The sequence below is a fragment of the Pipistrellus kuhlii genome, unplaced genomic scaffold, assembly GCF_014108245.1.
Source record: "Pipistrellus kuhlii isolate mPipKuh1 unplaced genomic scaffold, mPipKuh1.p scaffold_m20_p_81, whole genome shotgun sequence".
NCBI lineage: Eukaryota > Metazoa > Chordata > Mammalia > Chiroptera > Vespertilionidae > Pipistrellus > Pipistrellus kuhlii.
Window position 1 is genome coordinate 316,341 of NW_023425586.1, and position 27,930 is coordinate 344,270.

The 27,930-nt window shown below is 48.6% G+C and overlaps 1 protein-coding gene across 3 annotated transcripts in view; it reads right to left on the minus strand.

Annotated features, from left to right (window-relative positions):
* TCF20 (transcription factor 20) overlaps window positions 1-27,930 on the minus strand; it is a 164,575-nt gene that overhangs the window by 12,715 nt on the left and 123,930 nt on the right. For all 3 annotated transcript variants that reach the window (XM_036425506.2, XM_045577040.1, XM_036425505.2), the window contains 2 exons: window positions 21,970-27,693; window positions 138-231 (listed from right to left, as the gene is read on the minus strand). In XM_036425506.2, the coding sequence (XP_036281399.1) occupies window positions 138-231; window positions 21,970-27,657 (5,782 nt within the window). In that variant the 5' untranslated portion in view covers window positions 27,658-27,693. The remainder of the gene's footprint in view (window positions 1-137; window positions 232-21,969; window positions 27,694-27,930) is intronic.

Sequence of the window (27,930 nt, forward strand, 5' to 3'; positions counted from 1 at the left end):
CTCTTTTTTATTCTCCTCGCTGCATTTCCTTTAGAATTTACAAACAGCACAGGGTCAAAAAAGACAAAGAACTACAGCAAAGGGAAAGGCGGCAGAGGAAGTGTCCGCCCCCCTCGGACGCTCTGACACCGTCTTACCTGCGTCGATGGCACACGGGTAATGGTAGCGGAAGGAGCAGCCTTTGTTGTAGCAGCCCAGGGTGGCGCCTGCCTCCTGGCAGTGGGAACATTTCTGAAAGGAAAGGAGTCACACCTGTCAGCACCGCACTCAGCCCCTCCCCACGCTGCCCGCCCCCGCCCGCCAGCCGCCAGCACGTGTCCCTGTGGTGACAGGAGCCTGTGGCGACAGGAGGGGCGGCCAGTTTCTGACGCCACTCACTGCCCCACCTGGAGGAGGTGCAGCCGTGAGGACTGAGGGTGTAAGGACGGAGGGGGCCTCCCAAACAAACGACAGGGTGGGCGAGGCTGCGGCATGCGGGGCCTCTGGTCCCGCAGTCCACCAGCCACAGCTCTCCTGAGCTGCGTGCAGATCTTGCGTGTTTATTTCTGCTGGGCACGCCCTGGGCAGAAGGCGAGGGTAAGATAGTAGAATTATATATAAACCTTGTAGAATTAAAAGTGGAATTTGGTTTCCAATTCTTATATTTGTAAGATTTTATTTTTATCCTACTTATCCCACCCAAATGCCCAATACAAGTATATATTTCCCTTTTCAGAAAATATGGGCTCCTGTGAGCAAATGGTATTTTTACACACAAATCCTATTTTAAATGCACTAGGAAACCTGCCATGAATTTCTGGCCGAGTGAGACATTATTCTGTAATTGAGATCTCCTCCTTATATGGTCAGGTTTTCTTAAAGTGGGCCACTTCTCCATCATCCCTCTGAAGTGGCTACAGGGAGCGCTCTCTCCTGTGGGCACAGGGAATGTGTCCCACCATCAATAACCGTATCTATACAAGCAGCCACACCAGCCCACTGAGGAGAGACGCAGGCTCTGGTGGCCACGGCACAGCCAGGTGAGGCCACCTGGGAGATAGGCACTTGTTCCCGATTCTAGGAACAGGATAGAAGTGACCCTAAGCAGTGTCCCTGGAAAAGAAAGGCTCCCCCACACCCACGCCCAAGGCGACCCGACTGCCAGCTCAGGGCCCCCTCCCCACTGTGCTGAGGGACCCCGAGTGCACAGATTGAGTGCACCGGGCCTCTAGTAAGGCTATAGACAAGTCCTCCCACAGCCTCACTTCCTCTCAGAAGCAAACATCGTTTGGTGCACAGGCCCTCATGCCCTTGCTAAGAAAAAGATGACTCGGCCTGGAGTAAGCCAAGGACAGCCGGCAGCATTCTGGATAGCCTAGACTTCCTCTCCTTTTGTCAGTGCCAGGGGCCCCTTCAGGACAAAGGGACCCACCGTCACCTGGGGGAGGGAGTCACCTGGGGGAGGGAGTGCGGCTGCCCTACCCCTCTGACCAACCGAGCCTGAAGAGCAAGCTGCCCAGAGGCCTTGTGCTCCCGGCCTCCCCCCAGCAGGGACTCTCACTAGCAGCGGCCATTAGGAAAGTCTGCAGGGAAAGGAGCTTCTGGGAAAGTTTCGTCATGAGGGGACAGCTCTAAACACAAGTGACAGGACGGAGAGAACCTGGTTCCTCTGACACTATTGAGCACTAAATGAACCAATCCCAGGACCACCCCATCGCCAGACTTGTTAGGAAAAGGCATTTAAAAAAAAAAAAATCACCTTTTAACTTAATTCTGCAACTTGTAGTCAAAGTGCTCAGTAAATGTGACCTAAGATGACCATGTGCCAGACATGCACACGAGATACTCCACACAGACCACCTACTAAAAGCAACCTGCAGAGCAGATCTTGTCATCACTGAGTTTACAGACAGGAAAGGGAAGTGGCGGAGCTCATACTGAACAATGGCATTCCTCCCACCTCCACACATGCCCCTCAGGCCCCTACAGGGCACCCAAAGCTCCCTAACCTGGAGCAGCCCACAGACCACAGGTCCCGCTTTTTTCATAAAGAAAGGAAACTCGTTTACATCAATAAAAAGCTTGTTGCTTATTGCAATGCAAAAGTACAATTAACTTACTACATTGCATCCGGAGAAGAAAGGCTCGCAGGTATAGTAGAGCCTAAAGACAGAGCCGGAAGAGGTAAGGTCAGTCACTCTCAGGGTGGTCCAGCATCAGCATCCCCCGGGAATTTGTTAGAAACACAAATCCTGGGATTATGGGAAGATGCAGAGTAGGTAGCTGTCTCCTCACCTGGGCAACAGCTGCACTAGCGGAAACTAACTATTTTGAAACTCTAGTCTGTCCAAGGATTGCAACTTCCAGGGAAGACTTGGCCAGCTTCGCTCTCAGCACAGCAGCAGCTTGCACACACGTGAGGGAGCCGGGTGAGCAGAAAGAGCCCTGTCCTCAGGCGTTGGGACTCTCCTCCACGGAGTGCAGGCAGAGCAGGCCATATTGTCGCTCCCTCTCCCCGGGGATTTAAAACGGTGATACTTCCCACCCCTTCACTTTTTGCTTTCTCCACTTTTGGGAGCGGACATTACAGACGATGACATTCAAGAACAACAACATGCACAGAGAAACCAGAAAGTGACTGTGCACACCGAGGGAAGGGCTCAGGGGAGACCCGAGAAGACCTTAAGTTTACCCCTCAGGCTGATCCCAGGCAGAGACAACCTGCACCTACCAGCACAAGAAGCAAACCCTGGTTTCCAGTCACCACATTATTAGCTTCACATGTCCAGTGTTCAGCACTCACAGGCATTCAAAGAGATAGGACAGCATGGCTAGTCAAAGAAAAAAAATAGATCAACAGCAACTGTCCCTAAAAAAGACCTAATGGACTTGGGAGGCCAGCAAACAGTCCATCAATATATTCAAAGTGCTTCCCCACCCCCATCAACCAAGAATCCTTTATCTGGCAAAAACTGTCCTTCCAGAGTGAGGGAGAGATAAAGATATTTCCAAATAAACAAAAGCTGAGTGAGTTTGTGACCACTACACCTAACCAGCAAGCAATGCTCAAGAGAGTCCTGCTCTGCGAATAAAAGGACACTGCATGGAGAAATAAAGATCTCACCAAAGGCAAATACATGGGCAATTATAGAAGCAAGTATTATTGTAATAGTGGTCTGTAACTACTTTTTTGTTTTCTACACGATTTAAGAGACTAATGCAGTTAATAATGCATTTAAAAATTATTAGTTTATGTTTTTGGGCATATATGTATAAAAATGCAATTGTGTGACATTAACAACCAAAGAGATCGGAGCTGTAAAGGAGCAGAGATTTTGTGTGTTACTGAAGTCACATCAACGTATGAAGAAAATAACCACATAATCATGCTCAATCGATGAAGAAAAAGCAGTTGAAAAATCCAACACTCTTTATGATAAAAACACACATTCCATGTTCATGGATTAGAAGACTTAATATTAAAATACCAATACTACCTAAAGTGATCTGCCATCCTATCAAAATCCCAGACTTTTTTTTTTCAGTAATAGAAAATTTTATCCTAAAATTTGTACTAAATCTCAAGAGACCATGAATAGCCAAAATAATACTGAAAAAGAACAAAAAAGGAGGACTCATACTTCCTCATTTCAAAACTTTTTATAAAACTACAGTAATCAACAGTGTGGCACTGGCAGACAGGGAATAGAGTCCAAAAATAAATGCTCAAAGACAATGTCAAATCATTTTTGACAAGGGTGTCAAGATCATTCAATGGGGTAAAGGACAGTGTTTTCAACAAATGATGCTGGGAAAACTGGATATCCACATGCAAAAGACTGAAGTTGGACCCTTCCCTAAAACCACATATAAAAATTAACTCAAAATGGATCTAAAAGTAAGACACAGAACAATATTTGGTGTTATGACTTGAAAGGTCCATGTAAGAAAAGAAAAAATAGACAAATATGACTTCATGAAAAAAAATTTTGTGTATCAAAAGACATTGCCCTGGCCAGGGTTGCTCAGTGGTTAGAGTGTCATTGTGCACACCCCGTCACCTTGCAATACCAATTGCACCTCTATCTATCTATCTATCTATCTATCTATCTATCTATCTATCTTTCTATCTATCTCTCCCTTTTTTTTCCCCTTCCTTCTACTCTCTCTAAAAATTAACTGGAGGCTGGCTGGTGTTGCTCAGTAGTTGAGCATTGACTTATAAACCAGGAGGTCACAGTTTGATTCATGGTCAGGGCAAATGCCAGGTGTTGTGGGCTGGATCTCCAGTGTGGAGTGTGCAGGAGGCAGCTGATCGGTGGTTCTCTCTTATCATTGATATTTCTTTCTCTCCATCTCCCTGAAATCAATAAACACACACACACACACACACACACACACACACACACAATCAATGGGAAAAATATTCTCGCTCCTTGAGTGAGGGTTAAAAAAGGAAAGAAAAGAAAAAGACATTACTAAGAGAGTAAAAAAGCAACCCACAGAACGGGAGGAAACCTCAGCAAATCATATATAGGATAAGGGGTTAATATCCAGAATATATAAGAAACTCCTAAAACTCAACAGCAACAAAACAACCCATTTTAAAAATGGGCCAAGGACTTGAAGGCATTTTTCCTAGGAAGATACAGAAATGTGAGGATAAGCACAGGTGAAGATGCTCAGTGTTGATCACTAGGGAAATGCTAATCAAAACCACAAGGTACCACTTCATACCCATCAGAGTACCGACAAAACAAAAGATAAAACAAGAACAAATAAAAGCCCCCCCATGTCCTGGCGAGGACAGGCAGGTAGGCGCTGGAAGCCCTGTGCGCTGCTGCTGTGGATGAAAACTGGTTCAGCTGCTGCAGAAACTGTATGGTGGTTCCTCACAGTTAAAAACGGAACGACCATATGATCTAGCGATTCCATGTGCCAGGTGCCGAAGACAGAGAGGAACGCTTATCTCTACAATATCTTGCGTCTGCTCTCCCCTTCTACACCCCAAATCAATACCAGGCTAATCCCATTTCTAACTAGATTTTTATTCTTTACTTTTTACCTGAAGAAGCTAATTACACTATCATTTCCCCATAATGCAAATAACATGAATAGTCACTGCAGAGCTAAATGTCCTTTGTTTTTGACTACACTGTTTATTCACCCCGGGAGAGCTAGGTCCACCCAACACCGCTCCTCACACGAATCAGACACACTGGGCTTCAATCGTGGCTTCTAAAGGTATGTTTTTCAAACAAGCAATGACCCAATCTCAGCAGTGCATTTTTCACTTACCGAGAGGAATAAAGGCTATTTTAAGCAACTCAGACAAGAATCCTACTTTTGTTGATACTGTAATCTTGGGAAATAAATGATAATAAATAGTGTTTGGATAACAGGAAGCGGCCAAACACCCTCCCTGATCTTTACAGCAGCCCTGTCACTGTCCCAGAGGCAGGCCCACTGACAGGAGGAGGCAGGCTGCAGGAGCTGAACCGCCTGAGCGCCTTTAATCCATGCCCAGCATGAGTGCCCCGGAGAACTGTGCCTTCATTCACAGGAAGCTTTCCTATGGGTTGTGACGGCGACCTGAATAATCGCCCTGTTTAATAAGCATCTCCAAGCAGCCTCAGAGCGCCAGTGATGTGGGTCACAGTATTATCAGTGCTGGTGGCAATCAGTTCTGCTCGAGCCTTAAAGATCACACGAGATGGCGTTTATCCGGCACCGCACACACCTCTGCTCACGCTCACGGTGTTATCGTGTTTGCCTCTCCCAAATGGTGAGCTTCCCTCCGCTGTCCCCAGGGCCCGCAGGCTGTGGCTAACGGAACGAATGCCAGGGCTGACAAATTGGAGCGCTCGGAGAGAGCTAACGAGGCTGCTCTGCGATGTGAGTTAAAAAGCTGCTGCTGTAGAGCCTGCAGAGTGTAGGGCGAGGTATGAGTTAATTTTTGGCCAACGGCAAGAGCTCTCTTCCCCTTAATGAAGCTTCCGTATCTAGGGCAGGAGCCGCCGCCCTGAGCCCTGGACTGGAGCTGAGGCAGCCACATGGTCCACATACAAGCAGCCACCCCTCTGAGGCCCTGCAAACATGTCTTTGAGGCGACTCTGCACCTACTCCTTTTCCTTCAGGAGCGCTACATATTCCATACAGAACCCTCCATGTTTGGGTCCTTGTTCCTTAGCGCTAGAGGTGCTAGACAGCCTATGTTCCCTCACAAAGCTCGGAGTCAGGAGACCAGCAGGGGCCGGCCGCCGCCATGCTCAGCCGGGGAGAAGCATGGTGCCGGCTCTGGGACCTTCACCGCAGCCCAGGGCACCAACAGGCTTCAGGGCCAACCTCGGAGGCCAGAGAGTTGCTCAGTTCTCCTCGGGCCCGTGGACTCAGTGCCATGAGGCACAGCGCGTGGCTTTCAAAGCTGCCCTTTGTCCCGCAGCTGCTCTAGCAAAGGCACCAGTCAGAAAGGAAACCCATTAATGCACCTCTCGATACAGTATGGAAATACAGTGTAAGTGCCGGCCAGCCTCGTTAGCAGCCTTCACTGGCTGCCGCTAACTGTGTGCACCTTCAGGCAGAAGGTCCAGGCTTGACTGGCTCTTTAGAGTGAACCGTGGAGGGTCTGCCGTGAACGCGGACCACATGGCAGGCAGCACAAGGGCCGGCGGAAAAGAACCCGAGGGCATCGGTTCTTGTGGGGAAAAACCACCCCATCCATTTATCCTCTGCAGAATGGAGAGAGCAATTTTCACCTGCCTTTCTTACACAGTTGTTGTCTGAAATAACTGAGAAAGTGTTTTAGAAACTAGAATGAGTCATAGTTATTAGGATTTAATTAGGACAAAGATTATTTTTTGGAACTAATTTCTCCCTTAGATTACTGCCTGAAGAGGCGGAGCCGGGTGGCCGGAACATCTGCTGGCGCCATCTTTCTGTAGGTTAACTGCTGTGTGTATGTTCCAGTATTATTTCACCTAGGAAGGTGCTGGCTGCATGGCCAGCCCTTGCCAAATCCCTGAACACTGCATCTCTTAGCTACTCTGCCGCCTTTCACTGTTTCCCCTCCTAATTCTACCCTGAACAATACAGATCAATGGGAATTATTTGAATGCTTTGTGAAGCACTGGTACATTGGTGCTAAATAAATAGGAGGGAAAATTACACACCATCAAGTGCAAATTAAACACTAGCAGGCGATCAAAAGCATGGAAACCTTCCCCAAAAGGCATTCTGGACACAAGTGAGAGAGAAAAGTGCCTCAGGGTGGTCTGTCACCTGCCATGTGCTCCTAGCCAAGGTTCTTCTCTCAGCCTCCCTGCTCTTGCAATGCAACCTTATTCACTCACCTTAGAACAATCTGGAATAATTTCTACCTGCTGCCAAGAGGGGCTGAGGCCCAGCAGGTGGTACTGCTTCTCAGTACACACCTAGGCCTAACAGCCCATCTCCCTGCCCCCAGGGGCAAGGGACACACATACACACAGTTTCTTCAGTCCGATCATCATCTTTCAGATATAATCACCTGGAATAAAATTATCCTTTAGGCCCCTGTTCCCCTCCCAGAAAACTCCCCATCAAAAAGCAGCTCTGCTCTGACCTGAAAGCTATTATTCTTTGGGAAAGCTTTTCAAACCACATTCTAAACCTGTAATAAGTGTCTTTGTGGCTAAATGAACGGGGGTGGAAGGGTGGCTGGCCACAAAGTGGAGAAAACGCATGGCAGCACGGCCAAGGTAAACATGTAGGTGCGGCAGCCGGCAGTGTCTCTGCTGCATCCGCGCCTTTTCTGATGCAGAGGAGCCTGCTCCCTCAATGCCCTCCCTCCGGCTTCTGTCCTCGCAGGTGCTTACAGTGGAGCCAGGATGTTCTGAATCAGGCTGGAAGGCGTGGGATTAAAGACCTTTATTTCTTCATTAATAATGTCCTTCCTTGTCTTTCTGCACTTCATCCAACAGATGAGCCAGAATTTAGCCATAACCTTGATCACATTAAGAATATATTCGAAGTAGACATACCTTTCTACAATGAATGTGTTCACTTTACCGTTCAACAAACAAGGAGAACTCTCAGGTCTGAGATGCGGGTGGGAAGGTGTTTCTCTGGCAGATTCTAACACCATCCCTTCTTTTGCTGTTGCTGCCTAACAAATCCAGATGTTCACACATCAGGTGTGTGGGAAGCCAGGCACACGCCCAGCAGGGGTCTGCACCAGGGCGACAGAGCCCAAAGCCTGCTGGCACCTCCTCACAGAACTCCGAAGTGCAAGTTGTTCCATGAATACGGAGAGAGGATCATGCCTTCCTCACAAGCTATCCTGGGGCTCTTACTAATTGGTCAGTTTATGAATCTGTCTTATTCCCATGTCAGTTCTGAATCTATAGCATCAAACCAAAAGCTCAGAAACAGAAAGCACAGGCAGCAGAACATGAGTAAGAACTCGATCAGTGTGGTCCCTGCTGCTCAAGTTTTCTCCACGTCTTCCCTCCCCGGTCCCCTCCCCCTGCCCCTCCAGCACTGGCTTCTCCAAAGGCGGTGAAGGAGCAGATGATCAAGGTGCCTTTGATTCTCAGTGGTCTTTGCTCTGACATTAAAGTTTTTTTTTTTTTTTTTTAAATGGCTTCTACTTCAGAAATGTACCGTATTTTTCGGACCATAAGACGCTCCGGACCATAAGACGCACCAGTTTTTAGAGAAGGGAAATGAAGAAAAAAAGATTCTGAAACAAATAGTGTCCTAAAATATTTTATGTGCATTAAAACCCAACATCACAGTCATAAACACATGTAATCAACCCTGTAAAGTAAACAGCAGCATTTAGAACCATTTTAGAGCTGGGCAAGCACACAGAGACCACACAGAGCCCGGCAAGTAAAAAAACTTTTTTTAAAAGTATATGTGTAGGCTATATTTGGACCATAAGACGCAGGGACTTTTCCCCCCCACTTCTGGGGGAAAAAAAGTGTGTCTTATGGTCCGAAAAATACGGTAATCATCTTTCCTTTCCGTTCATTCAGCAACTTTTTCCTGCATGCCTGTGTGAGGCGAAGGGGCAGAACGGAGGGTGGCAAGTCCACCAAGTGTTTGCCCTCAGGGATTTACAGAATGGTCAGGGTAGAAACCAAAACCGGCTGTTAGGATGTAAACATACTTCAGAGCCTAGAGGTCCAGGGAGACCTGGCTAAGGAGGTCAGACTGTTCTTGTTGCCAGCACAGCAGAGAGAACTAGGAGGAGCTGCTCGGGCAGAGGGGGAGGGAAGGCGGGCTGGACTGAACTCTCTGGAGGGGGAGGGAGCACACAGGGGAACCTGGTTCTGAGGGGTCCGCAGCAGTCATGGGTCAGGGATGTCAGGGAAGAGTGTGGATGTGCGTGTATATGCATGTAAATGCATGAACTGCGGAGGGAAAACCAGCAGGACTTGGTGATGAGCTGCAAGGCACCAGGGTAGCAGGATTCCGAGGAGAGGACACAGAGGCCCTCGTTCTGAAAGCTACTCTCAGAAGCATTCCCCTTACAGAACACAATGGTCTGGAGTTAGAACAAAATTTCAACTGGAATTCTCAGGAATAGGTTTAATTTTTGGGAAATTGAAGGTAAGACTAGAAACCTTTCTGGAACATCTCAGTCCACACTTTGTTGGATTAAAGTGATTATTCTCTACTGCCTCAGAGTGATAATTCTATTATTAGGAATATTATTTTTTAAAATATATTTTATAGATTTTTTTACAGAGAGGAAGGGAGAGGGATAGAGTTAGAAACATTTAAAAAAATATTTTATTGATTTTTTACAGAGAGGAAGGGAAAGGGATAGAGAACTAGAAACGTCGATGAGAGAGAAACATCGACCAGCTGCCTCTTGTACACCCCCTACTGGGGATGTGCCCGCAACCAATGTACATGCCCTTGATAGGAATCGAACCCGGGACCTTTCAGTCCGCAGACTGATGCTCTACCACTGAGCCAAACCGGTTTCGGCATTAGGAATATTCTTGTAAGTTGCTAGGTAGAGACTAAGCTTTATCAAAGTGACCCCAAGATATAACTTAAAACTTGCTTTTGAAAATAAATCTTTGGCCCTGGCCGGTGTGACTCAGTTGGTTGGTCATCATCCCATGCACCAAAGGTTGCTGATTTGATTATTGGTTAGGGCACTTGTGGGGTTATTAGCTTAATCCCCAATAGAGTGTGTGTGGGAGGCAGCCAATTGATGTCTCCCCCCCTTACTCTCTCTCAAAATCAATAAAAATATTTTTTTAAAAATACATCTCTGGTAGTAAGCTGTTTTTCTTATCATTTCTTGTTTATCCTAGAGTGGAATAAAAAAACAAAAAACCTAGCTGAAAACATGTTCCAGTTTGCTGACATCTCCTGTATTTGCCTTCCTTAGAGTCAGTGGGTTATTTTGGTCCCGGTCCCCGGTCCCTGCCCCAAGTACAGGCAGTCTAAAGGAGACAAAGACAAAGACGCGAAATGAAAATGGAGAGCGCTGGGTGTGGGCCTGCAGCCGCCTCCAGGAGAGAAAGGAGGTGGCACCTGGCCTGTCTCCCACCAGCTATGGCGGGGCCAGCTAACTCATTTAAGCTCGATTTTCTCACAGCACACTGGGGGGAGGGGGAGGGAGCAGAGAGAGTGGAAAATCAATCTCTTAAGAAAATTAATGAGGGAACCCCCCCTCTCCAACCCTGAACGTGCTCAACAGTGAAGGAAAAAATATTTTAAAAATGACATGCAGGGTATTCCTAAGATTCCCTGTGCAAGAATAGAGGGGGAAAAAGAAGTCCCAGCAGGCTCTCCCTGGGGATGCAGAGCCCGGGAGCTGAGGCCTGGCCCCGCCCTGCACAGCACGAGCAGCTGAAGTTGAGGGGCAGCGCAGACGTCAGGGCTGGCTTTTAAAACCATCCACTCCCAGTGATTAACTCAGACCCGTCAATGCTCAACTTACGTGCACTTGTTCTGAACGTTTAGGTCCAGTACTTAACCACACTTTATTCCATTCTCAACTACCTGTTTTAATACAGACACTTTTATTGATGATAATGTGTTCTAGACAAGCACTAACTAGTACAGGGACTAGTCATTCTTTCTACCAAGATGTTCACAAAGCTGAAACTGTTTAGAATGAACATCATCTGTGATGGGCACAGATGCTGGCCACTCACTGTGGGTGGCTTTTTGTTGTTGTTTTTGTGTGTGTGTTTTTATTGATTTTAGAGAGAAAGGAAGAGTGAGGGGAGAGAAACATCAGTGTTAGAGAGGAACAGATCAACTGCCTCCCACATGCACCCTGACCAGGGATGGCACCACCACCTTTTGGTGTACGGGACAGCACTCCAGCCAATTGAGCCGCACAGCCTAGATCTCGCTGTGGGTTTTAAATGTTCTAGAATTTCCTGACTAATTCTAATTCTTCTGGGTTTATAGTCTTCAGATCCAACAAGACTAAATTTACAGAGGCAAACAAAGCAATTTCCCAAATAAAATGCTTCCACTTGCCACAATTTATATGAGTACATCTTCACCTCCACCTTCTAATAGAATATGAAAGCATTTACAAAAAAGGTTTGGTTTAATTGTTTTCTCTTGCACCAAATGTCTATTGTTAATACATATTCTTTTTTTAAAAAAATATATTTTATTGATTTTGTACAGAGAGGAAGGGAGAGAGACAGAGAGCTAGAAACATCAATGCGAGAGAGAGTCATCGATCAGCTGCCTCTTGCACACCCCCTACTGGGGATGTGCCCGCGACCAAGGTACATGCCCTTGACTGGAATCGAACCCGGGGCCCTTCAGTCTCCAATCCGACGCTCTATCCATTGAGCCAAACCAGTTTCGGCTGTTAATACATATTCTTCATGGGGGGGGGACAGGTGAAGGCATATGGGGGGGTAGGAGAGACTGGGGGGAGGAAAAGGGGAAAAAGAGACATATGTACTACTATTTGTAATGCTTCAAACAATAAGAAAATAATATATATATAAAAAGAAATTTAAAAAATACATATTCTTCATAACTATCAGAGCCAACATAGATTTCACTAAGGAGGCTTCTCTGGGCAAGCCACACCGGGGTTTCTGCCTGAAACAATTTGTGCTTTATCTTGCCCACAGGTGCAAATACTCCATTAAAATAATTCTAATCAGAGGTTTTCTTTTGTAATAAGAGAAAGAAGCTGTAACTTTTTAAAAAGCAATATTCGGTATACTCTGTCTAGGGGAGTTTTTACATGTTATGAAAAGGGGTTTGTCATCCTAGCCAGTTTAGCTCAGAGGATAACGCATCTACCTGTGGACTGAAGGGTCCCGGGTTTGATCCCGATCAAGGGCATATACCTCGGTTGCAGGCTCTTCCCCAGCCCAGGCCCCGATAGGGATGCGTGCAGGAGGCAACCAATCGATGTGTCTCTCTCATATCGATATTTATCTGTCTCTCCCTTTCTCTCTGAAAATCAATAAAAAAATGTCCCTGAATGATGATTAAAAAAAGAGAGAGTTTGTGCTCTTTAAGAAGCTAAAAAGGAAAGGGCAGAAGTGGAAGTGGAGGTTTCAGGAGAACAGAGAAAGGGGGGACCTAGCAGGATTAGGAGGCCCTGCAGCCCTGGGAGAACGAACAGAACGGCCTTTTCTCTAAGCATGGAGGTCTGAAATTCAGGTTGGACAACTCTATGTATTAGCTTATTTTTATTTTATCCTTCGCTCAACATGGATTGGCTTAGCTAGAGAAACCCTTACCTTTTGTGCTTTCTAAATACCAGTAAAAAAAGGTGCCTTGTGAAAGGAATTAGCTGCCAGGGAAGTGGCTCTGGGTATAATCCCGTTTCTCTCCCCAGTGACCCCACCCAGGAGGTGGGTCTATGCTTCTGGAAGGCCAGCTCCGCCCCTAGGCTTGCGAGGCGCCCAGATTTAGCTCTTTCCAATCTCAGCTGCAGAAATGACTTAATTCACTGCCACATCGGCCTCTTTTAACAAAATTTCAAACACACATGGCTTATGCTGGAACTTAAATCGCCAAAGCAGCTCCGAATTCTTGGCTCTGGAGGCTTTCTTACCTTTACTGCCTCACTTCCTCCCTGCCCAGACTGACTTCCACTCCACCTCACCCATCCTCTCACCTGCTCATCTCCTTGAGGGAACTGAGTATTTACGAGTGAAGGCCTAGGAAGGCAAAGCCACCCTGTTCTGGAGGTTCAAGGGCAGGAGCGGCTGAAAAGGAACAGACAGCAGAGGCACTTTTCTTTGGGGCGAAGTTCCAACAGAAAGAACTTGAAAAAGCTAGCCGGCCTGGTGGGATTCCAGCTCCTGCCGAGGCAGCGATCCACAGGGTCACGGTCCCCACCCCCTAGAGCTGGCCGCCAGCCCCGCCAGCCCTCCCTGCAGCTGCTTTACGGCACTTAATGAGGTGATAATGTGTGCGATGCCACACGGGGCCTCTCAGGTCCCCGCTCCCACAGCAGGGCTTTTCCCGCGCCTTTTCCTCCAGGAAACACCGCACTGGGAGGAAAAACACCATCCCGGCCTGGCAGCTCTGTACCACAGCTGGTGGGCTGGCTCAGGATTGAGCTTCAGTGGTCTCTAGCTTTAGCTGCCTAGTTAAACACCGAGTTTTCAGAGATGATTTTAGTCAATGTGCGGCAGCCCCGGCGTTTTTTATCCCCAAGGAAGTTTAGAACGATGGACTCCATCCATCTTCATGGATAGGGACTTTTCCCTTCGTTTCTGCTTTAGAAACTTAATCCCAGAGTAGGAAATTACTCAGGAAGAGGCCAATCCTCACTTCAACAGCCAAAGCAAATGGAAACTTGGAAGTAACAGGACCAGGACTCTTGACCAAATTCCATACTCACCTCCCCCACCTCCAGTTTTAAATGCCACTAGCCTGTCATGACATGCTCCGTTTCCCCTTGCGACAGCCTGTAGTGCAGTCCGTTATTAGCTCTGTGAGCGTTCCCACTTGCCGGCCCCCTTGGCCAGGACAGCACAGCCTCTGGAGCTTACAGACCGACACCGCACAGCACCACGCGGTGCCCACTTAAGCTTGGAAGCTACCAGAAACTCCTCAATTCTGAAATGGTCACCCTTCTCTCCTTAGACTTACACCCTGGTTACTGGCATCTGTCCTCATTAACATGAACGTAACACACCTCCTGACTCCCCCACAAGCCTGCTCCTCCCCAGGCCTTCCTTTCTGAAGAAATGGCCACCCCAGAACCGCTCCACTGCTGCCCCGCAGGCCCAGGCGTCACCTGTCCAGCCGAGTCACCCTCTGCCTCGTTTGACACTGTCTCCTCACACTGGCTGTTTCTGATCCTCCACCGCCCCTGTACCCTCTGTCTAAAAACTCACCCTGGCCCAGGGGCTCAGTTAGCGGGAGTGCTGCCCATACACCAAAAGGTGGCATGTTTGATGCCTGTGGGCATATAGCTAGGATTCAGTTACATCCCCAGTCGGGGCATGTACGGGAGGCAACCAATCAATGTTTCTCTCTCACGTCGATATTTCGCTCTCTCAAAATCAATAAGAACACATTCTAGAGTGATGACTAAAAAAGAAAATTAAAATGTGCTCTTGTCAACTGTAATAGGAAAAAAAAAGGTAACAACTAACTAAATAAAAATAAAATGCTTTCTAGTCTCAAAGGCTGGCTCATCATGCCCATCTCAGCTCCTCAGCGAACTTTACCTGGATTCCCAGTCTAAGGGGACCTGGTGATTTGCCCCTGACACCTGACAGATGCCAACCAGATGGCTGAGAGAATGAGGACAGGTGCCAGTAAACCACGGTGTCAGCTGGCATGGGCATGGCCATACTTGGGTTTTAGAAAGATCACTTCAAAGCAGAGGATGGACTGGGAGTGTTTTGAAACACATTAAAAGGGTGTGGAGACCAATTACTGGGTAAGATGCTCCTGTGATAAGAGGGTGACGATGAAGATAAACGGGACTTGAGTTCCACAGGAAATAAAACAGGACCTAGTGACTGCCTGGATGGAGGAACAGGGAAAGGAGAGGAGTCTCAGATGGCTCCCAGGTCTTTCTGGTTGGGTGGGGGACACTGGTTTTGAGTGAGGCCAGCGGGCAGCTGGGCAGACCTGGAACTTGTTTGGAGTCATTAGGTCACGTTCTCATACAGTAACTGTTCCTCTCGCTCTTCTGAGCAGAGCGGAGGCTGTCCTCCAGATGGTCAGTCTACAACCACCACCACCAGTGTTCGGACCCTGAATCTCACACTTTCTCAGGAGGCACACGCTGAAATACACCAACAAAACCTGTGCAGGCAGATGCCCTCTGTGATGAAGGCAGCCCGCGGCGAAGGGCCCTGGCACGCTGGGCCTTACCGAGAACTCCTGGGACAAGCACTTAGACACCGTGTGAAAGGCAGAGGTAAAGGTTTTGGCAATGAGACTGAGTGACAGTTTTTCCGATATGCTACTTTATAGTTTCAGGCAGACATTTTTTCTTTTGTTGACCTTGGTCTTACATCAGCTCCTGTGGCAGTCCTTCAGTTCTGTTCATTTTACAACGGCGTGCTGCCAACACATTCAAACCCAGTGTCTGCTCAGAAGCGCATGCAGCCCAAACCACTCCACTTTCCTGGCTAACAGACAGGTCATGCGGGGTTGGCTCTTCATTTCTCCCCAATACGCTCAGTGATCGGACACACTTTACTGAATGCCACGTGAGAACACCTCGTAGAACAGGCACCAGCCCGCAGTACTTAGTGCCTTTAAAGTGACCCCAACTCCAAAGCCTCTAGGACAGTTAGTGCCCACCCTGGAAGTTACTGGTCTCTACTGAGGCTAATTTTACTCTCACAGTCCCTGTCACCGTCCTATGTGTAGGTGAGCAGGCTTTATCTAAGAGCTCTCCCAATGCCTCACTGAGGGGCACTCCTGAAGAAAGGACCTCCATAAATCCCAATTTTCCTGACAACTGAAATTATTCAGACTAGGAAAACTATGCACAGAAAAATGACAACAAATTGAGGAGAAATGTTAAAATTCAAAATTAATGATCAATGGACATAAAACATTAAAATTAATAGGAAATAATAGCAATATCACCAACACAAGAAATTAAATGAAAAAGAGTTACATATTTAAGACCATCTAATACCACTGAGGTTGTAGTAAAATGTGGGAGGAGAAAAAGAGAGTGTGCAAGAGAGAGAAACATCGATTGGTTGCCTCCCCTACTCACCCCAACCAGGGCTAGGAATCAAACTTGCAACCCAGGTACATGCCCCTGACTGGGGGTCGGACCTTGACCCTTAAGGTACATGGGCTGATGCTCTAACCACTAAGTGACACAGGCCAGGGCACCAAATTCAGATTTTTAGTGGTTTTCTAGCAAGGACTCTGCCATCCTCTGTGGCTGGGAAGAGCCTATAACCAAGGTACGCGCCCTTGACATGAATTGAACCCGTAACCCTTCAGACTGAGGGCTGACGTTCTAACCACTGAGAAAACTGACTAGGGAGACCTTGTTGGCTCTTTTAACATATTAGCAATAACTAGCTTATCAATACATCACAGGAATGATCTAAAAGAAATAAACACTGTAGGAAAATTAAGAGTTATAATTTGTCATAATTTATTCTGAAGGTAATATAAGCAATAAAATTCAAAACTGCAAATTTCACATGAGATTCCCTAGAATTTAGAAGAGCCAAATTCTGAGTTTGGTCTCACGGTCACCGCGTAGTGTTAAAAGAGAAAGATAACTGTTGAGAGCATGAGGTGGAAGACAATTACACAGCTTTGTGCTATAGCTAACAGTCACGGGAACAGAGGTGAACAGGCCTGGGTGCTTGATGTGTGATGCGGACAGGCTGTGACAGAGTGTGAGCTCTGATAACAAAGACCAAGTGTCAGGGCAGGCGAGGGAAGAGTGAGAATGTGGGGGAGGGCGAGAGGAGAGGGCACCCAGCAGAGGTCACTGTGGAGCATCTCTGCGGGAGGTGGGAGGGGAGAGGGACACTGAGTGAGGATCAGGGCCTGGGCTGGTAGCAGCATCCTTGCTAGCTTCTAACTTGAGCACAATATGGATGGGAATTCCCGGAGTATCTAGGATGAATCCTTTATTTCACAGATAACCAGAGAGGGGAACTAACCTTTTATTTTTGTTTTAACATGCGATCACATTTTAATAATGTAATCAATGTATTAATATTTTTATGCTTGTCAAAAAATGTTTTTGTCACAATGTGAAGTAAATCAAGGAGGATATTAGGCTATTAGCTTGGGGGAGATAATGTTTTCCCATTATTTAAACTTGTATTAGAAATACACTTTAAATATTATTTTTAATATACTGACCCCAATTTAAAAAAACAAAACTAAAACCCGTTCTTTAATATAGACTGTGGGGTAAAAGGAGATGAAAAATCCTGCATGGTGTTGTCAGCCTTGGGGGGGGTGGGGAAAGAGGGACCGGAACAAGTACAGGCAAAGCTGGGCTGTGCTGCCAAGGGACACACCAGAGATCCATGGTTACCAGGTCCCTGTCTGATGCCACATCCTTGAAGCCTCGCATTCCTAAATGTGTTGAAGGTGATTTTTTACATATCAAATCACATGTACGCTTTCTAGAAGCAACTAATTGTCACACCATCCATACCAGAGGTCACTGTGGATTCACACATATAATTACACCAAGATAAATAAGCAGAGGTCAGAGTTAGACAAAACCAAAGAGGACTGCGCAGAAATGAATGGATGAAGTCCTCCACTCTGAAAAGGAAGGAGAGAGAAGGCTGTCTGTCCAGGCCTGTTGTATTGTAGTTTTCAGCGTACATTACACTTACAGGAAGAGGAGCTACTATCCCTTGAGTCCTCATATTTTTTTGTTATATCATGCTTGTCAAAACACCTGATAAATACATAGGCCAAAATGGATCTCTAATAAAATATATGTGGCCTTATCTCAACATAATAGGATTGAGAGCATGCTTATTAAACAGACCAAAATTGGATATATCTGCTAAAATCTAAGATAAAACCAGACTCAAATGACCTTGACAAATTGAAAAGTCATCAAATTAGCCGGGACCGGTGTGGCTCAGTGGATAGAGCGTTGGCCTGCGGACTGAAAGGTCCAGGGTTCGATTCCGGTCAAGGGCATGTACCGTGGTTGCGGGCACATCCCCGGTAGGGGGTGTGCAAGAGGCAGCTGATCGATGATTCTCTCTCATCGATGTTTCTAACTCTCTATCCCTCTCTCTTCCTCTCTGTGAAAAATCAATAAAAAATATTAGAAAAAAAGAAAAAGAAAAGTCATCAAATTAAATAACAGAAGGCAAGTTGGTGTAATTTTAATCTGTTCTTGAGTATATCAGAATAAAAGCTAAGCATAACATTAAAGGATCTTGTAGTCATAGTGGAACATCAGCTCTAAGAGCCAAAAAGCATAACTTTAAACCATTTTTAAAATCAACACAGCACTAAGTCTGAGCATGTGTCACTGAAGTCGAGTCTTCCTTTATTCTAATGGTAATGGAATGGAATGTTCTCCCTATCTCACTGGGTGGGTTGGGAGAATAAAACAGATGTACCAGTCTTCTGAAAAATTAAATTCAACATAAAAGCTAGCATTCTATTCTAAAACAGCGAAGTAAAAAAAATAGAATAGACTTGAGGAAAGAGAAAGTTAATATTTTTTAAAGGGTACTGGCAAAGTGAGTAGGTACAATCCTCCTATATAATAAAAGCCCAGCAACCAAATGGTGGAATGACCAGAATGACAGGTTGGCCAGATGTTGTGACATGCACTGACCACTAGGGGGTTGATGCTCAATGTAGGCGTTACCCCCTGGTGGTCAGTACGCTGCCACAGTGGGAGCGCCGCTTGGCTGACTGGGATGAGCGGCTGCTCCTGCTGTGAACCCCGGAGCCGATGGGCAGGAATCCGGCTATGATCATCACCTCCTCGCCCCAGGCTCCTCCTCCTTGCTCCCTGCCACCTCCTCTTCTGGACACCTGCAGGCCGCTGCCGAGCTCCCAGAGCTGACCCCGGAGGCTGGGAGGCGGGCTCATGGCTGCTGTGAGACTGAGGCCTACTCCATCACCTCTCAGTGCTATTGTCCCTGGGCTGGCCTCGACTGGTTCCCATGATCTCACTCGTAAGTGGAATCTAATTAACAAAATAAAATGATGGAGTGGATCCAGAGACATGGAAGCATGGAAGAGAGTGCGGAATCTCAGAGGGAAGGCGGGGGAGGGGTGGGTGGATGGGAGGTAAGCAACCTAAGACCTTGTATGCATAGATGCATTACCCATGGACCCAGACAATAGGGTGGTGAAGGCCTGGAGTGGGGGTGGGCTGGAGGGATCAATGGGGGAGGGGGAAAGGGGGACACATGTAATACTTTCAACAATAAAAATATAAAAAAAGAAAAAAGATGTCCAAATTCTGGAAGCTGGAAATGGAATAGACACAAAATAATGATTCAGCAGACAGAAAGGAAGCAGAGAACAGGGGTCCCTAGAAAGCCAGCCCCTGGGGCACAGATCCTGAGAAGGCAGTGTCTCAGAAAGCAGGTGGGGTAAGATGGGGCTGGCAACCAGAACATTAGCTCAGAGTTGGTAAGAGGAGTTGGATCCCTAACTCAGCCCAATTCAACCAGGTCACTGTCTCTTTAGAGGGATATTCAGAAAAGAGAAAGCTCTCTAAGATATCAGAAATTAAGATAAGAGGTTAGATGATAAAAAGTTGAAGAAAACATAGAGAAATTAGAACAAAAAGCCAGAGAGATAGAACACAGGAGAGAAAAGATAAAGCCAGAGGATAAACCCAGATCCTAATTAACAGGAATTCCAGAAAGAGAGAGCAGAGAAGACAGAGGGAAAGAAATCATGCAAGAAATAACACATGACAAACTTCCCAAACGGAAAGGCCTGGGTTTACAGGTGGGCTAACCCTCACGGAGTAGCCAGCACACTGAATAAAGACTGACCTCATTGCCTACCATTCTGAGATGTCAGACCCCAAGGGAACCTGAGAAATCCTCAAACCTTCCTGGGAAAAAGATAGGACACACACATAACAAATGAAAATCAGAATTCCAGGGCCTGACTGACTGATTCAGTTGTTAGAGTGCCGTCCCGATATGCCAAGGTTTCGAGTTTGCTGTAGTAATATATGGAAATATTTTAAAAATGTCTAAAAATGTTAAAAAGTTTGAGTTAACTTTCTTAAAACGTAAGGTGTGATATTAAGGACACATTCCCCACTGACCTGAAGCGGGTGTGCCCCCAGAGACAAGGATTTGAACTTCAGTTACTGACTCGGAGGGACTTGCTAAGATAACTGTGTGTGTGTGACGTACTCTCCCTGGATAACCACACGCAGCCCCTCGCCCACTTTGGGATGAACACGCATGCACTGACGTCATTCACTGACAGCCACCTGAACGGCTGCGCGTACAGAACAGGCTTTACAAACGGGTCCTGACAGCCAACATGCTGGCCTGTCGAGGCCGCCACGCAGGCACGTCCTTCTGTCATCGGCAGGCGCCTCCCCTCCAGGCTCTGCTCCCTGCAGGCGACAGAGGACGGCCGGTACCCCCCTTTGTGAGGAGAGCGAGCTCCAGGTGAGGGGCGCCGGCCCTGCCTCCGACCGGACCAGCCCAGCTGCGGACCCCGAGGACAGCACCCCGGGTCCCCTCCAGCCTGCACCGCAGCCCTGGGAGCGTGTGTGAGTAACAAAGTGCCGTGATCTGCAGCTGCACATGTTCACGTGCTGTGAGTCCTCCACAGTTAGCGGAATCACTGTGCGAGCGCTTAAAACTGAAATGAAGCTTCTGGTCTTTTCGGTCCTAGGCCTGCCCTCAGTCCTGCTTGTGAAGGGCAGCCTCTTCGCTAGCAACGACTTAAATGTCCCAACACCTGCCCGGCTCAAGTTTATCTCCAGGGACGTCTTAGGTAAACCCCCTGGGTCCTTTCCCAGGACCTACTTGGGACAGGGTTCAATCCCAGTCAGGGCATATACAAAAATCAATCAATGAATGCATTAATAAGTGGAACAACAAATCAATGTTTCTCTTTCTTCTTCCCTTTCTCTCTATAAAACCAACCAACCGATAAAAAACAAAACCCAAAACAAACAAATAAAAACACCTCTCTAGTCCTCTCAACTGCAACCCTAGAAGCTATAGGACAAGCCAAGAGTCATGACACCAAGACAGGGAAAGAAAATGATTTCAAATCTAGAATTCTATACCCAACCAATCTTCAATTAAACATGACTGAATAATGACCTTTTCAGCAGGCAAAAATACAGGATTCAAGTAAGAGCATTTACCAGGGGGAAGAAAAAAATGATGGTGACGAACACCCTAGCATAACAGTTATGAAACAGACCTAAAGAATAAACATTCCAATGGCAAAGTCTGAATTAGCCAGCACACTGAATAAAGACTGACCTCATTGCCTACCATTCTGAGATGTGTGTGATGTACTCTCCCTGGATAACCACACGCAGCCCCTCGCCCCCTTTGGGATGAACACGCATCCCTTTGAGATGTGGTCCAAAAAAAATAAAAAGAAATAATATGAATTAGTAATTTTAGAGATATGAGTTTTAGAAAAAAGGAAATATAGCCATAACATATTTCATAAGTATTAGTCAGATGTTGAAAAATGGGAAAAATGGATCAGTAAATAACACAAATAGCAGAAGCTTATTGTTTGGAAACAGGAAACTAATAGAGGAATGAATCAGAAGTCGGTCTGAGGAGGGGTGGAGGAGGTCTGTTTTAGTAAGATGTATTGCACTAGCTTGATTTTGTAGCCTATAAACACATATTATTGATAAAATTAAAAGTTAAATAAATCTTCCAAATTTCTGCCCATCATTTGGGCCTAGTGCTTTAACCTGGAGGAATCACAACATGATATTAAGAATAAAACAGGAAGGCTGCAACAGGTAAAGGTGGAAGAAATAGAACCAAAAAGAAGATAAAGAGCAAGGTGGTAAGGATTTCTCGTACTCACCATCTCTCTGGCTATTTCCAGCGCTTCCTGCAGGCCGTAGAGCCTGCCGCAGACCAGGTAGATTCCATTGGCCCAGAGAATGCAACCTTCATGGACCCAAAATTCATTGCTGTCAAGAGGTAGTTCAGGGATTTGTAACTCCAGCTCAGGGCCACCTTCTGAAGTGGTGGGCGCAGAGGGCTTTGAGTCCAAAACAGTCTTTTCGCTGCCGCCCTCTGCGGGTGCCTTCTTACAGGGAAGCCCCCGGGCCAGGGACCGAGGGCCTCCGCCGCAGTCTTCGGAGCGGTGCCGCCGCTTAAACCTGGGGTGGGCGGCCAGGCTCCTCTGCTCCTTCTGCTGCTGCTCCTCCTCCTCCTCAGTGTCCGTCTTGGAGCCGTTGGAAGCGCTTTTGTGCCGTACCTTAACTTTGCTCTGCATTTCCGTGGCCCGCTTAGGAGGCGGGTTTTTCGGGAGAGTGGCTGCATAATCTTGGGGATAGAAGGGTCCAAAGAGGTCCCCCATGTTCCGGTAACTGGCCCACTTGCCGCACAGACAGCAGACCAGGTGGCCCATCACAGAAGACTCGGTCACCACAGGTCCCTGCAGCATGAAGGACGAGGCTGGGAGCGCCTTGCTCTCGGTGCTGCTGGGGGGCGGGGTCAGAGACCTCTGCCCCTTCCGACCCCTCACCAATTTGGTCTGTTCCTCTTCTTCAGCATTGATGATTGTACATACGGCTCCGAGTTCACACTTATTTACTACATGAATGTAAGGGAAAAAAGACTTGTTCTTGGCATCACTTTTATCCAGTGGCTGGGTGGCATACTTGAGTTTGATCTCAGGTTCTTGGGGTTCTACGATGGGAACTGCTTGTTTGGTTTTCCGCTTCCTTGGCTGTGCCCCAGGCTTCCTTCTCTCCCTCCTTTGCCTCTGCTTTTTTGGCTTTGGCTCTCCATCTGCAGAACCTTCTGGTATCTGGGGGGGCTGAGGGGGTGGAGGCGGTGGCTGCTGCTGTTTCTTTTGCTTATTCACACTACCAATGGGTCTCCCCTTCTTCTTTCCTGAAGGGAAATACCCCTTTGGGGGGAAACCCTCCTGTTTGGGGGAAATGGTCACTGCATCGGCCTCCTTCTCTTCGGCCTTGGGGTTTGCCTCAGGGGCCAGCCCGCCGGCTGCAGGGACATTCTTAGAGTCAGGGAAGACTAAAGGCGCTGCCCCGCCCAGGGAGCCATCTGGTCTCCCTTGGTTACCGCCAGGTTTCTGTGAGGTTGCGGATGTCATGGCACCAGGGGGTTCCTTGCCAGCAGTGACCGTGTCCGGGTGTGTCTCAGTCTTCGTTTTGTCGTCCCCACTGCCACGCCACTCCTCTGAAGACCTTGCAAGAGGCTTTTCTATGTTCAGCTCCTTGTTTGTTGGACAGACCAGGTCAGACACCACCTCCCCTTTCCTCTTCTCCATCTCGGCATCCTGAGCAGCAACGCTCCCCCCGTCAGGAGGGCCACTCTTCAGAGACAGGATGTCATCCAGAGTGACCGTGTCGCCCCCCGCCTCTGCACTGTTGGAGGACGCACTCCTCCTGACATTTGGGGAAGTGATCTTCTGAACGATAGCTTCCAATTTCAGTCCCCGTCCTTTGCGTGGGGGCAGTATTTTGGTCTTAGCAGGACTTGTGAGGGTAACAGGAGGGCAGCTTCTATTGTCTGAGCTTGTGAGGTCCTTGGCGGATTCTCTCTTGGGGATGGACTTGAAGTCCTGGCTGTGAGAAAGATGGGCATAGGAATTGTACGCTCTATCAGCGCCTTCTTTCGGTGGGTGGAGGAGGCGCCCTCTGTCTTCAGTGTTGCTGTTTTTGGCGTCTTGTGACTGCCTCTTACTGGGAATAGGAGAGATAAAGGAACGGACACGCCTCCTCATGATCAGGGGGTTTTGAGAAGAATGATCCTCTTGCCCCGGGAGCCGCAGCATAACACTGCCAGGCTTGGATGACTGTGCGGACTCAGCCAGGCCATGCCCATCGGTCTCATGGGGCGGTCCGTATCTTTTTTGATTGGACATTCCTGGAGGGCAGCTTTTGGCTGGAGAAGTCTGCCTAGAAAGATCCCAGCAAGATTCTTGCTGTAACTTCTGGGAGCCATGCTTCAATTCAATGCCCTTGTTAGACAGACCATCACTAGACATGAGGCAGCGCCCACCTTCCTGGCCGCTGGGGTCATGGTAAGTCCCCATCGGCGGGCCATACATCATACCATCTTTGTCATTTTTCAGAGGGCTTCGCACTCTGTCCAGGAACTGCTGCTGCCTTGGGCTCTTCCGGGCGCCCTCCTGCCTGTGCTGGGCCGCAGCGATCACTCCCTGAGTGGAGCTGCTGCTCCAGTCCTTATATTCCTCTTGTTGCTGCTGGTACATCTGCCTCTTGTAATGGAGCTGAGAATTCAAACCTACATTGGGGTCCCCATAAGCATGAGCCCGCGTGTTTGCGTGATACGCAGAGGCCAGGCTTTCCGAGTTGGGAGAAAAGGGAGCATGTAATGAGCTCCGGTTGGCCCTCTCTGAAAAGGTCATATGTGGGTTCATGTGATGAGGGTCTCCCCCTGGGCCCCTGCTCCTCCCGGGAGACATCTTCAGTTTTTCTGCAAAGTCATGATACTGAGAAGGGGGCCGACCCCTCATGCCCTCCCGACCACCCATTCTGCCAGTGACCCGCCGCATGGCTGTGGGTCTGCTGTCTTGAGGGCCATAGTCTGAGATGGAGTCATGGGTGGCAGCTCCAGGGCTGGCATTGCCTCGGTAAGACTCGTGCTTGATGCTAGCAGGATGGCAGTGGTCTCCAGATTTCTTGTTGTTGAAACTAGCTTGGGATTTGGATTGCTCAAAGTCTTCCTCTTTTATCTGCCCGCTCTGGGATTTTAGTTTTGTTTCCATGGACACCAAGCCACCTGGAAGAATGACTGACTGACTTAAACTCGGATTGAGACGTTCATTCCTCCCCAGTCTGGTGTCAGCACCCATGTGTCCCAGCGAGTGAGCCCCCGGGTCCCTGACAATCTGTCTTAGTGGAGAAATGTCACAGATCACGGATCTTCTTTCGGAGAGGGAACCCCCGGGCTCATGGGCTGATGACTGAGGCTCTATTTCAAACTTTCTGGGAATCGGATAGTCAGCCAAATTGATCTGTTTCATTTCCGAAGCTGAGCTGCCCGATTTCCTCTCCCAGGGGCCCCAGTGGGGGTTTTCTAATAGGGACCCAATGCTTTTGTTCAAAAGGCCCCTGCTAGCTAATTCATTGGTTTGACTAATTAAGACATTAGGCCTTGCGGTTCCTTCTAGACCACCAGCCATGCCCTGATGCTCCTGAGCACTCCTAGAGTATCTCCTGTCTGGGTGGTGGTGGTAGCCCTGAAGCACTTCCTGCAGGAGGCTGGGGAACTTCTCATTTCTGCCCTTCCGCTCCCCATGGCCAGTGAAATCCCCCTTCTCTTGTCCTGCAGGATACTGAGGAAAGCCACCCACACTCCTTGGCACGGCGGGCCCGAAGCTGTCTTTGTAATTATAGCGCAGGCTTCCGGGAGATTTGCTAGGCTCAGTTCTGCCTATGAAGCCAGGGCCTGCTGTGGGGTGCCCGCTCTGGCCATTGCCCTCTCCATTGTGGTTGGGGTTATCGCCACTCCTGTTCCCTTTGCCCCCTCCTGCTGGAGGCTCTGGCTGTGGAACTGAGGCATGGCTGGTTTCCTTGGGCCCGCCCGTGCTGGGGGGCCTTTGAGCGGCTGTGGGCTCATCCTCTGGAGAGCCTTTATCTTGTCCACCAGGCTTTTCTGCCCGAGTTGTCATGGCTTCCCGGGAGACAATCACCCCAATGGTCTTCTCATTGACTTTTGGGTTGCCCTCGGATGATGATGGCGGCTCCTTAGCACCTGGCGAGGCGGCCTCTTCTCTGGCTGCAGGACTGGCACTGAGTCCGGGGGCTTCATTCTGAGCGCCTTGTGCTGGGGAGGAGCCGGCTTTCTCTGAGGCTCCACCCTTATAGGTGGTGTCAGAGCTGGTGCTCTGGCCACTCAGCTGCCTGACTCTCTCGCCTTGATCCTCGGAACTGCTGGAGCAGCCTCCATCCAGTGACTCTGCCAGGGGGGACTTCAGCTGTTCTTCGGGCTGGGAGGAGCCTTCAGAGTTGGTGCAGCTGTCTGCTTTCTTGGAAGAGGAGGAGGGCCTCTTGGAGGTCTTCTTCTGAGGTGTCAGGGCATCAGAAAGGAGCATGTGCTGGACAGTGTTAGGAAGATTGGCCACTTGAGTACTCAGGGCACTCAAACTGCTCAGCCCAGGGTCCGTCAGGCGCTTTTCTGGCACTCCTTCGAGTCCAAACCCTTTGAAGCTGGCAGCGTGAGAATTCGGACTGGGCATCATCGATGGGGTTGGGCTGAGCTGAGGCATTAACTGTAGGATTCTGTTTCTAGACCCCATGGGCACACTGCCTTGCCCGCACTGGAGATTCTCCCCGCTCTGCATAAGAGGAGACGGGGTGGAGCTACAGCTTGGAGACTGAACCACAGAGGCGGCTGGGGAAGGGTTGGAAATGGGGCTGAAGTTCTGGTGGAACTGCATGGGCGATCTCACGGGAACCTCGGGCTGGTTGTACTGCCCCACCTGGCTCTGCAGGGGCAGCTTGGTGGCAGCGTTGGAGTACTGCATCACGTGCTGCTGCTGCTGCTGCTGCGGCTGTTGCTGCTGAGGCTGCTGCTGTGGCTGCTGCTGCTGCTGCTGCTGCTGCCCCTGCTGGGTTCCTTGTGGAATCTTTGCTTGTTCAAAATTTTTCATAGATTGAGGCTGATAGCTGTAATTTGATTGTGATCCATAAGCCTGTGCGTTAGAACCTACATTATGCCCTTCATACTGGGATCCAGCATTCACATTGTAACTGCTGTCATAGCTCTGCCCAGACTGACTGAAACGCTGTGGTGATGGGAAAGAGGAGGAGGAGGAGGAGGCGGCGGCGGCGGCAGCAGAAGACTGGTAGTGCTGGCCAAACTGACCCACACGTAGCTGGTAACCAGCGGCAGAGGATGGCAGAGCTGAGGGCCTCTGCATCGGCTGCAGGTGGGATGAGCCTGACGCTGGCTGGCCAGTGGCCTGTGGCAGAGGCTGATGGGACTGGTAAAGCTGTTGTCTCAGCTGCTGGACTTGCTGCTGCTGCTGCTGGCTGGATGCCTGCTGCTGGTACTGAGCACTCCCTGGAGAGAAAGGCCCCGTGTAGTCCTGCTGATAATGAGACACACCACCAAGGCCAGAGTGCTGTGCTTGAAACTGGCCCACGTGACCCTCACTCCCATACTGATTGCCGAAGCTGCTCCCCTGGGGGGGTCCATAGCTCTGCACAGGCCCAGAAGGCCTTCGCTGAGGCGGCTGCGGGGTGCCTGCCGCCACGGGGTCTTTGTTGCCTGCCATGTAGTAGAAGTCTCCAGCCTCTTTCCGGAAACCCTGGTAGCCTTGATGGCCAGAAGTCTCGCTAGCCATCGCTGCTGCAGCCGCTGCTGTCCCTCGCCGCCCACCACCACTGCTGCTGCCACTGCTGCCACCACCACCACCTGCGCCCCCAAAATTCTGGAACATCTGGGCCTGGCGAGGGCTGAACTCTTCTAGCCGGGAGGAGCCGTGTACTTCCTGTGGGTAGCTCTGCTGGTTTCCGTGGTAACTGCTTTGCTCCCGAAAGGACTGCATACTGTTCAACAGCACAGAGGCGGGCCAACAGCCCTCCTGGAAATGAGAGAGAAAAAAAGGAAGTGAGACATACGTCCTCCCAGTACAAATAAATCAAGTCAGGGTAGGTGATGGAGTGGCTATGATAATCCAGCTATCCAGATGAAACTGACTGGTTTGAATTTCATCTCCTTTTCTTTTCCTATCCATTTCTGAACATGAAAATACGCAGAGAAATGGTCTAAAGTAGGGGTGTCGAACTCAATCAGAGAAGGGGCCAAAATCTAAAATCCA